Source organism: Coffea arabica, chromosome 7e (genome assembly GCF_036785885.1).
Source record: "Coffea arabica cultivar ET-39 chromosome 7e, Coffea Arabica ET-39 HiFi, whole genome shotgun sequence".
Lineage (NCBI taxonomy): Eukaryota > Viridiplantae > Streptophyta > Magnoliopsida > Gentianales > Rubiaceae > Coffea > Coffea arabica.
This window is the reverse complement of record NC_092323.1, coordinates 2,340,173-2,355,890: the sequence shown is the minus strand read 5'-3', so window position 1 is coordinate 2,355,890 and position 15,718 is coordinate 2,340,173. Positions and strand designations below refer to the sequence as shown.

At 36.4% G+C, this 15,718-nt stretch overlaps 2 protein-coding genes across 5 annotated transcripts; both read right to left on the bottom strand.

The window, feature by feature from the left end:
- Nucleotides 1–3,022: 3,022 nt before the first annotated feature.
- On the bottom strand, nt 3,023–4,197 carry LOC113722925 (TLC domain-containing protein At5g14285). The gene is made up of 2 exons (XM_027246159.2): nt 3,922–4,197; nt 3,023–3,839 (listed from the first exon to the last, which is right to left on the bottom strand). Exon 2 carries the CDS (start codon nt 3,826–3,828, stop codon nt 3,076–3,078), a length of 753 nt encoding a protein of 250 aa, XP_027101960.1. The 5' UTR covers nt 3,829–3,839; nt 3,922–4,197; the 3' UTR covers nt 3,023–3,075.
- Nucleotides 4,198–5,751: 1,554 nt separating this feature from the next.
- LOC113722924 (transcription factor GTE8) lies at nt 5,752–11,581 on the bottom strand. 4 transcript variants are annotated; one of them, XM_072060372.1, is made up of 11 exons: nt 11,102–11,581; nt 9,469–10,768; nt 9,295–9,343; nt 9,073–9,195; nt 8,658–8,728; nt 8,470–8,536; nt 7,345–7,425; nt 7,157–7,272; nt 6,986–7,052; nt 6,750–6,880; nt 5,752–6,652 (listed from the first exon to the last, which is right to left on the bottom strand). In XM_072060372.1, exons 2-11 carry the CDS (start codon nt 10,699–10,701, stop codon nt 6,377–6,379), a joined length of 2,214 nt encoding a protein of 737 aa, XP_071916473.1. In that variant the 5' UTR covers nt 10,702–10,768; nt 11,102–11,581; the 3' UTR covers nt 5,752–6,376. The 4 variants fall into 4 exon arrangements, with proteins under 4 accessions (XP_071916473.1, XP_027101958.1, XP_071916472.1 ...); XM_027246157.2 differs by having other exon boundaries at nt 9,472–10,768; nt 11,102–11,580; XM_072060371.1 differs by having other exon boundaries at nt 9,469–11,581.
- Nucleotides 11,582–15,718: the final 4,137 nt, after the last annotated feature.

Genomic DNA, 15,718 nt, shown 5'->3' with positions numbered 1-15,718 from the left:
GGTCCTGGTTTCGATTCCGAGCTTGGGCTGCCTGGGGTATTTTCCTGAGGATCGGTGGGGCCCGCTCTCCTCGGGGTTGGTGGGATTAGTCGGGTGGTCCCGGATACCCCCCAACTGAAAAAAAAAAAAAAAAAAAAAATGTTCTGCAACGTTTGCACTGCAGCAGCAGCCATACCTAATGGTTCAAAGTTTCTTGTGGAAACAGGACCTTCCATCTCCATCAGGAAGTTTGCAGTTGCCGGGGAAATTCTTGGCTGTGAATCGAAACCATTCATTGACTTTATCCTATCTAAATCATTTTCAATGAGCACATAAAGTTCCCGTTCGTAGAAATTTGATACTCCATCTTCTTTTCCGTCTCAACAAATTATTTTTTTCCATAAGGGATCGTTATGTCTTTCTACGGAATCGCGGGTCTCTTTATTAGTTCCTATTGGTGCTACACAATTTCTTGGAATGTAGGCAGTGATCATGATCGATTTGATAGAAAGGAAGTCATAGTGTGTATTTGTCGTTGGGAATTTCCTGGAAAAAATCGTCGCATATTCCTCTGATTCCTTATAAAAGATATTCAGTTCATTCGAATAGAAGATTGCTATTTTTTAGAGTTTGTATGGAAAACATCCTACAGCGATTTGATGTAAATAGAAAAATATACTACAATGATTTGATACATATAAAATAAAAAGATGAATGAGAAATGTGTTCACAGAAAACATGTAAGAATTATATATATATATATATAACTGCAATACAAACACCACCAATTTTCCAACCCAAAGGAAGGAAAAAAAATAAAAATAAAAAACTGGTTGTAGCATTTTTCTTTTTTAGTCTAATTTGTTGTTTTCCTCGTTGATTTGATCATCTAATTTGTATGTGCTTTTGAATTGGTCAAAGTACGTAACCTGATGTTTATTTATGTATTATTATTTTGTAAGCAAACCTGATGTTTATTAGGTAGTACTATGAGCGGTTTACAATATATGCACTCAATGACTGAGAGTCAAAGTGGCAAGCAATGACATTGAGGAGCAAGGACTGATGGGTCTCCTCTCTCCTCATGCTGCTGATTTAATATATTTCATGGATACCGGACCGGACCGGACCGCAGCTTGGTATGCAAACTGCGGAATCGAAACCGCTTGCAGCATTTGATGGGGATTCCCACGTGTTGAATGAACCCAAAGTGTCAAATCTTGATTTTTATCGGGTACTTTTTATCTGCCTGCCGTTGGAGGCACAATAATATTTTTCAAATGTCACCTGGTGACTGGGTACCTTGTGGGGTTGCCATCCCACATCAATTTTTTGGGGGTTTGGGGTTGGGTTTATAAGTCCTTTGTGGGGTTGCCAGCCCACATCGATTTTTGGGGGGTTTGGGGTTGGGTTTATAAGTCTCTGGGAGGATCTCAAAAGTTGCCGGCTTTTGAGGTTTCTTCTGGGATTAGATTTGTTAATCTAACTTTCGTCAAAAAAAAAAAAAAAAAACCTGGTGACAGGGCTTCTGCTGGATCCCATTCGGAGTAACCTTGACAATCAAATTTCAAGGAATTGTCTTTTACTTGTACGTCGTCAAAATTCAAGCCTCGGGTCGGTTCGCCCCCCCTAAAATTGATACGAATTTAACGGTACAAAATACTTTTGAAATGAGCGATCACATGATGGGCTTAAATCCCATTGGGTCAGAGACCAGCGCCACTACCTGCACGCTCACACATTCACAGCCCATTTATGTTATTTTTAAAAAAAGCAATATTTTATTTTGTCCCCTATCCATGAACAAGAACAAGAATCCGTTTCTTCTGTTCCTCCAATCTGATGCACCAAAAATAATAGTAAGGGTAAATCACTTTCTTTCTTTTTGTCTGGAGAGGCATTTCGGAATCACCCCAAACTAATCCCCAGATTGGACATAATTTCGCCCCAAAGATACCCAGCAACGTTAGCACATGAGATCGAACCTGAGACCTTATTGTAACTATAGACGTCCAGTCCCAGCCGAGCTACCACGGGGAGCCAAGGGTAAATCACACCAAAAAATGATGGTATTCTGGCTCCTCCTTGTACTAGGTCTAGGAGCCATGTTCCGTACTGGGTGAAATAATCAGCTGCTTCTGCGGATTCTAGCCGTCACGGACCTGGGGATATTTATGGCTTCAACCGCTGAGGAGGCCAAGGGACCAAAAGAAATCACATTCACTTATTAATTCCCCCCAAGGCCCCAACCCACAAGCAGAGGGCCATACAGTTTTAACGCGTCAGATATCCTTCCATCTCCTCACCTGCCGCCTGCCTTCTCCTGATTTTTTTTTTTTCCCAAGATATTTCTTTAACTGGGCAAAGATCAAAGTCCATTCATTTATCTCAAGGAGCTCGTCTGACCTGACGTTTGCGTCAGGGCTTTCAGTCGTCCACGATATCGCAAAGCAAGGCTACGAATAAACTTGACTTCCGATCAGTTGAAAAGCAGCTACCCACCTTACTTACACAGCAAAACACCAACAACAATCACTGTTGAATACTTGAGTGAGTCACAGTACTACAACTTTTTTAAAACAAAACCTGCATTAAGATAAATACACACATCTCGTGTAATGCAAGACCAAGAAAGCACTACCAGCACAAAATTTGAGGACGCTGTCCTCCACCCAGCTGCTGAAAAGACTAAAAACCCAGTTCATCCCGTTGCACCAAATTACTACACTTGGGCGTATTGTCTGTTAGGGGTATATAATATATATTATATACCCCAGTTCAAATCAGCATATTCCTACAAGGCAAAATAACTTTTTTTTTTTAAGTTAATGTTAATACTAACATAATTTAACAAGGAAGGAAATTATTTCTATTAAGCGGGGCGGGCCCAACTGCAGATTCAATAATTTGATAACCGCAGAAATGTAAATCTGAGTCCAACTGCTACCAATAACTTAAATGCAAAACTCATTTTCATCTTGCAGCAAACAGTTATGAAGAAGCTAATATACTGCAGTGCAGAGTTTTCAGTAGAGCAGCTGAATTTTCCATAATTAGGGGAGGGGGTGGGGAAAAAATTAAAAAAAGCTGCAGGCTTTATCTAATTTTCTCGGCATGCCTTGCAGTTATTTCTTTGTACAACTGAAGCCAAAGATTCGAAATCCACAATATACTGACAGAAATTGCCGTAACAACAACAAATATCCAGGAAACCCAGAGCCATCTGGGAATCACATTATCCGCCATCCCACCCAAATAAAAAGCAAGCATTTGGTATACAAAAACCGGCCCCGCAAAAGCCCTAGCTGCGGTGTACAAAGCATAAAAAGGAGGCGACAGAGAGTCGTACAGTCTGGCGGCAAATTCCGAGTCCGATCTGCGGGCACCGGCCAGCGTCCAAGCATTCTGGCAGAAGCTGGTAATTTCTGCCAGAATCAACAGCACCAGTATCGCATATGCCCCGTGGTACACGCAGTACCGACACGTGACGAAAACGAATAAAGTGGCCAGATGGTGGCCGATGAAAAGCACATCTCTTGGGTAGAAAATCAAGTAATGGCACAGGTCCATCAAGAAATAGGCAATGCTGTAATCGAGCACTAGATTCTGGAAAGGGGTATTCTGGGAATGGAAATTGCGGTTCGGATCGATCAGGATGGCGCGACTGGCTAAAAACACGGCGGGAGTGCCGTGGGCCAGTGAAATTACGCAGCTCGACGCTTCCGGCCGGAGATTCCTGGACCAGTTGCGGAAGATGACGAAGTAAGCAATCAAGTAAAGCAGCAGATACACGGCGAAGAACACAGGAAGATTTGGCATCGGCAGCGCACTAGTAGAGAGGGTTTCCATACGATCGAAACCTGATCCAATCTAATTAATCAACGAAAATTTTAAAAAATAAATAAAAGAAAAGGCTATAAACAAATCCTATGTAGTACTTACTATTTCTGCGATTCAACCTACGAGTAAGATTGGCGGAGATTGCCAGAAAGGTTTAGTACTAGCAGGAACGGTAAGAAGAAATGCTACATTTATATATAATTAATGCAAGCCCATATATATATGGTTCCGGGGGAAGAGGCTGGAAATGTTTGGTATAGGTTGGTTTGATGTTGATGCTAAAAAGTAAAAGGTGGTTGCCTCTCCAAACTTAAATAGATTGCACTTTTCGAGAATCTTGAGACTTTCAAGAATCTTTTTTTTTCTTTTTTCTGTTTGGGTGAGCTTTTTATTGGAAGTAAAAGAAAGAAAAGAAGAACAGTGTAGAAATCGGAGATGGAAAATTTTTTTCTCTAAACGTGGAAAGAAAAGGAAGAAAAGAACCAATCTTCGATAAAAAAAACTTGTTTGGATCGCTATTTTTTGAAATTTTTGTGAGAAAAAATACATTATAATAAATTTAATGTATGTGAGCTAGAAACGTGATTAGAAAATGAACTCTCGGAAAATATAAAAATTTTTTGGAGAATAATGACAGTCCAAACAAGCAATTTGAGAAAGAATGTCTACATATGAGTACTTAGATTTCTTCCTTTCATTTCCACTTTTGCCTAAACAGCCTAGTTCCTCTCCTGTCGTTGATTTTTCCATTAAACAACCACTATAACCTAATATTAGGACGTAATAAAGGCGTTAAGTTAGCCAAGCACAAAAGAATGTGTGGAAAGAAGTCGCCGGTCACTTATTAATAAACCATCTAAGTATTCATTTCTTCAAAAAGTGCTTGAAAATGTATCGCAAATATAGAAAAATTCATAAATGCAAACACTTATTTAATGATAATTTGTCGTATTGACATGTCGAAAATCCACACATGTTAGTATTTTTAAAACGGGAAATTAGTCTAAAACACCCATCGTATTTTATCTAATGAATTTTTTCGTTCTTTACTAAAATGTTAACTTTACGTTCGTTATAAATTCAAGTTAGAAAATTTTGATCACAACCTAAATTTTCAATCACTTTTTAGTCTAAAATCCCCACGTAACCCATATACAATCATTATTTATGTATAAAAAAAAATCATGTCTCACATTTATGCAATCGTTATTTATGTATAAAAAAAATCATGTCTCACTTTTTTTTAGTGACAATAATGAATATGGATTGGACCGAATCCTACTTTTTTAGGAAAAAATGACAATGATTTGGGCCATACTCCATTTTTAAGAATAAAAATGAATATGAATTCGGTAAATAAATCAGATTTAACCTTTTTTACCCCAAAAAATAACCACGTATAAATTATGTGATGGATTCAAGCAAAAAATAGTCAAAAACTTAAGTTGGAATCAAATTTTATCAACTTAATTTTATAAGAAAAGTAAAATTACCATTTTATATATGAATGATGAAAAAATTTCTTTACCAAATGTAAAGGAGGAGGTTTTGAACAATTTTCCTTTCGGAAAAGAGCATCTCTAACCGCAGGGACAAACATTTTTCCGCAATGAAGTATTTCTTTGCTTTTCTCTCTTCTTCACGTTTACGGTGCATCAAACATATTATTTTTTCTTTTGGGCCACGTGCTAGCATGCTATATGTCAATTAAGTAGTATTTCTTTGCTTTTCCCTCTCCTTCACGTTTAAGGTTAAAGAGGACGCTGCAGCGCCACGCGAAAAACTGTGCCATCTTTCAAGTTTGAATGCTCTCATCCTTTACCCAAAAGTCTTTAAGAAACGTGGGAGCTGGGAAGCGTGAATTGCTTGTTAACTGACTTCTCCATGATAACTCATTAGCCAGCAGCACACCACGTTATAAGGCTGTGAATCTAATAGTCCAATATGAATAGTTTCTCCAATTACGCAATCCGTCGTAAAAATTATGAAATGGTCTCCTGCGACGTCAGTGTCGAAAGATGGCGTACATTCGAGACAGAAACCCACCTCAGCCACGACACAAATCTTAAACGACTGCTCCAATACCAGAGGAGCCAATCCCCCCATAAAAACACGTAATAAGAATAGATTAAATCATTCCTGGATCCAAGCCATCAACCTAGTAACACATCCAAAGTGGGGTACATCGAGGACAAAACAGTTCGTTCGTGGAAGAGTGCTGCAGTCTACTTCATGCAAAGCCCAGCAAGTACTATCCCTCCAACCTTGTTTAAAGCCAAAACCAAGGGCAAAAAGAACAAGGGTCGATATTTGACATGACAAGAGTGAGACTTCGGTCCCACTCTACAATGCTGTCTAAAAGCTCATGGGAAATTCTGCACGCCAGTTAATATGTTTAACGCAGATAACCGACTAGGCGTACCTTTTCTTGCTGGATGAAACAAGCAAGCTTGTTACTGTCATACCTTTTCTTCCCATTAAGATAACTTGATTGGGTTGGATCGTCGAATGACTGTGTGTCTAACCTTCTTGATGACATAAAGAAAAGCTGTAAAACTTAATCAATTTCTCCTTCCTCTACATCATCATTAACGCTACCCAGAGCATTAGGTGGCTCCCCTTCCTCATCCTCTTCATCCACTTTCATGTACAAGCCAAGTTGTTCCAAGGGATTATTACCTCCAAACTTAAAACAACTACCAAACCCTTCCTGCAAGTGATCTGGGCTAGTCTCATCCACGGAACTAGGTAACTGCTCAAGTGGACCAGATCTGAGCATTTCCAAATCTTCGAGGAACCGGGAATTCTCATTTATTTCAACAGTTTTCTCCATCTGTGCCAGAGTCAAGAGTTATTCAAAAGACTCAAGTAAAACAAACAAGCAGCAGAAGATTTGCATCCTTTCACAACATATTCTTCAACTTTAGTACCTGCAACAGTGCCTGACGGGCAGCTTCTCTCTCAAGTTCCCTTTTCTTTCTGGCTTCAGCTGCAGCTTCTTCTTCTGCTTGTCTTCGAGCATCTTCAGCAGCTTTAGCTTCTGCTTGCAATCTAGCTTTCTCTATTATAAGGCAGCAAATTAATGAAGTGTTCATTTCAAAATTCATTTGTATTGACTTCATACACTAGCATGAGTACACAACACAAATGTTCAATAGATTGCAACCTCTCTTCTTCTGCAGCTCAAGTTCCTCCCTTTCACGGCGCAATTTCTCAGGATTTCCCTTTTCGCCCTAATCTCGCCCAAAAAATTAAAAAGGAAAAAAAAAATCAAATTTCACACGACCTTTTACAATCAATTGGGCTAATACAAGTCAATCCATAAAAATTAACCAACCTGGCCAAGAGTTTTTTCTCGGGCTTTCAAGATGGTATCAGCAAAACGGTTCTTCAGGAGAGCAGCCCTGTAGAGCTTCTCTGGGGAGACTGGCCTTCTAGCTGGAGCACTCTCCCCTAAGATTTTAAATAGTAATGGATAAGACAACAATATTAATTGTAAACAATTTCCTTATTACTCTCTCTTACCATCTTGGCGGCTATCTGACTCATCTGAATTAGGCTTCTCTTGAGAACTCTGTTCAAGCTGATCAAGCCCACTAACAGATTCTGAACCATGCATGCAAAAGTAGTCAGCAGGTTGTGAATTCCTTTTTGGAAGAAAAGTCATTTGAAACGCATAAACAGTTTACTTGACTGCCAGAGATATTTTTGCCACTTAAATGAAATAGAAAAGTGGAAGCCAAATACACACTATTACTGAAGCCGTGTCAATTGAGTGGATCCAACGTAATATCATACATCATGAGTATGCCAGAGCCATACACTCCAATCAACTAAATGAAATAGAAAAGACAAAGCCAAACGCAAACTAATACTTAAGTCATGTCAACTAGGTGGATTCAAAGTAATATCATACGTCAAGATTATATCAGCTAAAGACGAACAAACTTAATCAGTAGAAACCAGCACAAAAGCCAGAACATCCCCTGAAATAATTATTTATGGCACAAGGTGTGGATAACTCTGTATTACAGAGCCAAATGTATAAAACACTAGCCGATCCTGAAAACTATTTTCCCATTCAATAGATAATCGTCCAAAAGAAAAGTACAGCATGGAACACTTTCTTCCTTAATTTTATCAGTTTGGAGAAGAATTTTCCATTTACAACAAAAAGTAATATTACCTAAAAAAATCTGAAATGATTTTCAACTACTGATTTACTCCATACCATCGAGGCAAATGGATTGATAATAATTTCATATGGGAGAAGAAAACTCTTTGGTTATAGGTCTCAGCAAACAGAACCATATTTTCATTTTGCCAAAAATAATTATAAAAAATCATATCCAAAGTCAAGGAAACCACATTACGTAACATCAAACACAGAGACCAATTTGTTCTTGAATAACCAGCTGTATATCAATTCGCTAGTTCTAAGATGGAAATATTATTTAGTCCTTAGTTAAGAATAACTTCAAGACAGTCCAAAGAAACATATGATTCAATAACAAGACTCACAGCAGCTCATTTAACTCTCGAAAAGACAGGCATAGAGTTTTTGCCTGTCACCAAACTTATATACATAATAAACAGAAGTCACAGACACCCAAAAGAAAACGGATCAAAGCAATTGATTTAAGAACTCACGATTTCCCTCAGTCAAATCCTCTCCACCCTCCTTCTCCTGTAAAACTCTTGGAGAATCACTTTCATCCTGTAATCACGTAGTAAGAAAACCATAAGACAAGAATTACATTTCACTCCAAAACAAGGAGATAACCACAACTATAGGTTTTGTGTGTCCATTCAAAAAATTGCCAATCAGTTACACATACCAAGGTTGGCTTTGTTGCAGTGTAAGCTTTAATCTCTGCTTCACCATCAGAATGGTCAGTAGAACCCAAATCTGCAGGAAATCCGCATGTATTCAAATACTAAAACCAGGCCTAGGATTTAGTGTTTTAGGATAACCCCGACTTTCAGTATTAAAAAAAGACAAACAGCAGGGGTATTGTTTAGGTTGAAACATGTGAAGTAGAAGCAAAATAGACAGAAAAGAGACAGGTATACAAAAATGAATTACAATCCACAGATAGAACAAACCACACCATACTTTGGATATCAAAGGCTATAACCAACGATTTGATGAGGTAACTAAGTCAATAACAGTTACAACTAACATATTTAGACTTCAAATCACAAATTTGCATGGTAACAGCACAAGAATTCCATGACAAAGGGGCAACAAACCTGATTTACAATTGGACCTGTTACTCCTCAGACCGCCATCTCTCTCAATCTCAACTGCAGGGTAGCTTGAGACAGGGGGCTCATTCCCTCCAATATCAACTTCCTCATCAACAAGATCATTTCCTAATGAACCAAAATAACAATAATACATTACAAGGTTTATAAACACTAAGCAGCCAGTGTCATTTACTAAGGCACGATAAGACTAGAGGGAATAACCACCTTTGTCGACTTGCATGGATGAACTACTGAGCCCTGATTCATTAGGCAGCTGAAACAGAGAATGGAACAACACAGTCATCATAAAGGCAAAGGCATTGCAATCATATAACAAGGCACATGTAACTTTTATTTCTTTGACCCCAAGAAAATACTAGAGCGTAGAATGACAACTACTACCTCTATCTCACAAGGTTCAGCTTTTGCATCATTCTTTTGTTTCTCTTTCAAATATTCATCCAAAAGCTTTCTTAATGTGAACAAAACATCCTCACTCAGATCATAAATATCAATCTCAATCTCATCTTCTCCAGATTCCCCTGCATTAGAAATTTGCTCCCTCAAAAAGTCAACAATATTGTCGGGTAGATCTCCAAGCAAACTCTCCAATTCTCTGCTTAAATTGCACTTCTCTTCATCGGTCATTCTTGGTTTCACAGGTTGTTGCACTACTGAATGCAGCAATGGACTGAGTTTCCTCTTCTTCGATGGGGCAGTTGGCTTAACTACTTCAGCCTCCTCTTGAAGTTCAGATTTATGAGGTACTGATTGTGAACTATTTCCTGGAAGTTTCTTCTCAAGAGTTTTCCATCTGGCCTCAAAAAACTTTTGCATGGTGTCTGCCATAATATGAACATCATTTCCTGGTGGATTGTACGTCATTGCATTTGAGAAAGTAAGCTTCACATCTGCAAGAAGGTCCAACGGACTTGAGTAGACTCCCGAACCAAGCTTGCTCTTTATTGTCCCCAGATCCATTGGTTGTTTTATGACAGTGAAATAATCCGGAATGTTTAACTTAACTATATCAACAGGAGTATTAAAGACCCATGCATACTCGTGGGACATTAACTTTTTCAACAAGACCTCGCATTGTTTCATCATTCCCACATTCGAATTTGAGATAGTACCCTGTTTCACAGACTCGAACCTCCCTGAAGTACCGCGGTTCCAACCCCGTGCCTTATTACCTGAAGAGCTTGATTTCTTTCCAGACCTAGAAACCTGGGCTGAAGATTTCCTGGAATCCAGGACCGGGGGAGCAGCTCTCTGTACATTGCTACAGCTAAGTATATCGCTAGATGACGACAATGTAACAGCATTTGTCTTCAGCAATTGAAATTTCCTCTGGAGGACCCGAATCTTTTCAAGCTCTGATCTTAACCTTAGTATCAAGCTCTTCTTCTCAGATAGAGACAATTTAGATAAAGGGACCACTTGGACAGGTACATCAAAGCCATCTCGTAAAGCAGAATTTACATCCACCCATTTTTGTCTTGGTGCAGTCGAATCCTCAGAAGCGGTAATTTCGGCCTCGAGTCTTGCTGAGCTGCCAGACCCTTCTGATTCATAATTAGGAAGAACACCAGTAGAATAAACATCTGGAAACCTCTCCTTCCTAGCCATCATTGTGCCAAGAACTTCCTCACCGAACTCAAGTCTTTTTCGTAGCCAAGTTCATATAAGAAGTTCAACCCTGAATAGAATGAATCTTGGAGAATTCATAAATATGACCTCAAGAAAATCTGGATTGACCACACATCGTAAAACGGCCACTAACACACACACGATGAAATTGAAAATTTTACAGCACTATCGAATTAACCCCCCACAATTGAAGAAATTTCTCTCCACCCCTTATGCTGTCCTAGCTTGGTTCGAATGCGCCGAACGCAATTAATACACAAAAAGAAAACAAACAGAGAGAGACCGAATATAATCTGATTGAGGCTTGTCGCAACTCGAGAAACTTGAATATTGCACTTAAATTATACAACAAATGAAGAATAATTCACTTCAACCCAATTACCTTGGCCCAGATCCCTCCTGGAGTTCCAAGAATCAAAATTCTCTTGGTACTATTAGAGGTTCGAGCAGGAAACCAGATAAATTCAGCAAGAAACTACAACTGATGAAGCGGTGCCAAAACCCTAGATCAACCTCAACAAATAATTGGAGGACCTACTTGTAAGCCGGCCGGCCTTTAATTCCGCCTGTTTCTGTATAAAACTAGGATGCAAAATAGGGAACTTGAAAACCCTAGAATCTTAAATCCCTTGAATTGGAGGCAGGGAGAGTGGATAAAGAGAAGCCAAAAAAGAAAAAAAAAAAGTAGCTGGAGGCTAAGGAAGCTCGACGAAACCTTGACTTGTGAACTTCGATTACTAATAGTTACCCACAACTCTACTTAGTAGTGGTAGTGTTTTTTTTTTTTTTTTTTTGAGGGAGAGAGAGGGCAGACCTTCGTTATTGGAGAGAGAGAGAGGCAATCACGAAAAGTAGCGACGTTAGCATTGTATTGGCTACTTTATAAAGCGGTAGCGGATTGCTATTCCCACCGCCTTTCACGATATCTGGGCCGCTTGTTGTCGGTTTGCGGCTGATCCAACGGCTGAGTCAGTGACTCAGATGTCAGCCGCTGAATTTAGATCTAACGACTCAAGCGCGTCCATTTATCTATTTGGTTGGACAGGAACCACGTTCTTCTTTCTCGTCTGCACATTACAATTCCATTGGTTAATTAAGGCTGCGGCCCACGGAGTGGTGCTCACTTTATCAAACCTCTCCTCTGAGACAGAGTGCTAGAAGCTAGAAGGCAGTAGCTGCTCGTCTGCGTTAACTCTCGGGCCCATTTAACGCGCCGATTACGCGGCCATGTCCCACTATCACCATGGTTGGTTGTTCTACTTCTTTCGCACCTCAAATCCTTATAAGACCTCTGCTTCAATGAAAATACTTCAACTCGAGCTCGAGTTTATTTGAACTCGATCAAATAGAGTTCAATCGCATATTCAAATTTCATTTTTTTCAGTAAATTTCATGCTTTTATAATAAATAATTATAAATTATATTATAAATACACTGTTAAGTAAAGTTTGACGAATATTCAAATTTTGATTTTTTTTGCTCGAATTTAACTCAATTAGTTTATCAAGTAACTTAAACTTAGCATTAACTGAATTCATGTAGATTCTTTGATCGAATTACTTGCAAGATCGAATTGAATAGCTTGAATGATTTTCACCCCTACTACTGCTGTATAAAACTTTCACACTCCTCAAATGTTTTTATAGAAAATAAAAACGACTCCAGTAATCTTTTAGTAGTAGTAGTAGTGTATTTTAGGTAGGCCCATCAATCGGGTTATATGAGTCGGATTTTCATGAGTTTATGGTCAGCTTATTTAATTTAAAACATTTTTGGATATCGGGGTCGTGAGTTTCGAATTAATAAACGTAATGATCAAACTCAACTTACAAAATATTTAAATTTTAAACCTTATTCGAGTTTAGTTCAAATTCACTTATTGCTCCTTAATTTTATTCATATAATTACTATAACTATTGAGTTATAAAACTAATTTAGCGTTCACAAAACTACAATATTAAAACTAAACATGAACAAGTAATAGATTTTAAAAAATACATAAATCAATAATTTTTCAATAATATTTATATCTAATTCGTTCAAAATATATAAAAATAATAATAAAACATACGGTCATAAACCAATACATCTTCAAATGTTAGAACTTCTTCATAGTTTTGTGACTTGAATCCGAACATGTTTGATGATTTGTGTTTCTAGACAAAAAATAATAATAATCAACCAATATTATGCTAATACAAAAATTTACTCAACCAATAAGAAAAGTTAAAGTTTCAACTATGCATTATCAATATTGACTCTCAAGAAAACTAGTAGAAAAGTTTTCAAATGTATTTTTATATTTTGTAAATTGTATATATTTAGTATTTATTAATATTATATTTGGATATATATAATTATATATAATATCAGAATATATATATTATATATATCATTATATATACGTAATTTAAGAGTCTGACTTATATCGAATTTGAGTCTAATGAGTCCCAAGTTTGGCTCATATTTAATTCTGATCTATTTTTTTAGATTCAAACTCAAATCGACTCACTAAAAGGTCAACTCATCGGATTTTTTTTTAAGTCGAACGAGTCAAACTCAAGTTGACCCAACCCCATTGACGGTCGTAATTTTAGGCAAATGATGATGTTACTACTTCTTCGAAAAACCTCAACCACTTCATTCACTTTTCCACTTTTAAAAAGAGGACGGAGTGCCTCAAACTAATTTCAACTTGTAAATCGAGTTTCAATTGATCCCTTTAAACCATATTTAAGAATGTTGGACGTATACCATGTCGTTATAGTTCCACTTAGTGTCGATAATTTTCTACGAGAATGCATTTGATACTCATCCAAAATAATTATAAAACTAGCGTGAATACCCGTGCTACGCACGTGCTAATATTATTAAAAAAATAAAAATAAAAAGGTGAATTAAAAAAGATTAAAAAATTGTACCAATACAATTAAAATATAGTATCTGTCTAACAATGGTTTGAAATATGATAGAATGTGTATATTATTCAAAATTTACCTCTTTTCGAAAGATAGATCCTGAAAAAATAATAAAAAATTATATTAAAAAATTAATGATATATTAATAAAAATGAATGTAATTAAATGTTGTTAAAATGAAATACTTACAAATATTATGCATTCGATTTGATAATCTTGCATGAAAGTGCGAACACTCTTCACACCAATCAACTTTTAATATGAAAGCCAAAATTGGTGATTTAATTAATTCTGTTGAATTTTATGAAATGCGTACTACAAATGAAAATGCACGATCTTTGCATGAATTGATTCGTTGGTTGAACAACCTATCACCATTGTCCTGAGAATTAAGTAAGTGCGAAATTCAAAATTAGTGCATTTTTTTACATAGTTTATAAATAGTATTATAAAAAATAAACATATATCAAGAAATTCTACCTTTTTTGTAATTTTCTGAGATAAGAAATATCATAACTAAATACGAATCGTGCATGCCTGTCCTGTAGATTAAGATGCATGTTACCACTGGAATCTCTGATTTGTATATTAACATTGTACCTGTTTGACAAATAAAATGTTATATACAATACATAAAAATTTGTTGAAATTAAAGGTACATGAAATTAATTACCTAACAATAATATCGACCACGTCATTACAATGCATACACACTGTTTTTGAAAAATGACCTTCACATAGTTGTCCATAATTTTTGCATAACTCATAGAACATGTTTTCTATGTTAATACTCTGAATGTAAACAAGTATTCGAAAATATTTAATCTAGTAAGAATGAAAAAAAGTATAGGTTATGATTATAAATTTAAAAAATTTGTGCAGAAATTATTTTTTTATATATAATGTATGTGAAATAAACAGGTAATTAAAAAAATATGTTGATGATGCAAACAGGTCAATATTTGTAAATAAGGTGTAAATAATGTGCAATCCAAATAAATATATCTTTCACTATAATTACACGATTAAAAAAGATTTTCTCAATTCATTTCCCCCCCTTCATTGTCTCCCACCAGTAAAGGGCGTCCATTCATGGCTTCCACTGATAGACACACATTAGACCCGAAGGTCTAAATTTTCGGTGGATGTTTGATTTTCCACGAGTACCGGATAAATTTTCGGTAGATATTTAATTTTTCCATAGGTTAAATATAATGATTGGATTGCTTTGATGTTAATTTTCCTTTAAACCTAAAAATTGTCATTTTTACGTATTTTATTATACTCAGGCATAAACATAGGCAAATCAAAAGAATTAAAAAAAAATATGCTTCCTCCGTTTCACTTTGATATTTTTATTTTTATTTTTTATTCTTCCCAAATATAATCCACTTACCAATTGAACAATATTGTTAAATTTTAACTTATATAAAATACCCTTATTTAATGTAAGTTGTTATCAGTTATATAACCTACCTTATTCATTAATTGCTTTGATTCATTACCTTGAATAGTGCAACTTAATTTCCATCAATTTTGTTGTTGTTATTAGTGTAAAGATATAATGATTAGTTATATTACTAATATTAATGTAAGAGTATTTCAGAAAAATAGTATGCTAGATTTACTCTTCCAATAAAATTAACTAAATTTTCTTAAACAGCGTGGGAAAAAAAAATCAAGACTATCAAAGTGGGATGGAAGGAATATTTACATAAGTTATTGGGCTCAGGATGAAATAAATAATTAAAATGTTCCTCACAATTTACCGGGTCACTTTTTTACCGGGTCTTTTTTCCCCCTTTTTATAAAACTAATTATAGTATATAATAAATGGATGTTGATCCATCGTTTTCTTTCACTGTAACACTACAATTTTGTGTATATGGTAGATATCGTATCCAAGATGATGTGTTGCAACTTTGCTCCAAATGATTCTAAAACTAGTAAGTATACCACCAACTAAATGCGTGTTTGATTCATGAACTGGCGAAATATTGTTCACTATCATTGTGCTAAAATTGATATTGATTCAAAAAATTAGTAAAACTGCAAAATTTGGCCAGCAGGATAGGGATCTC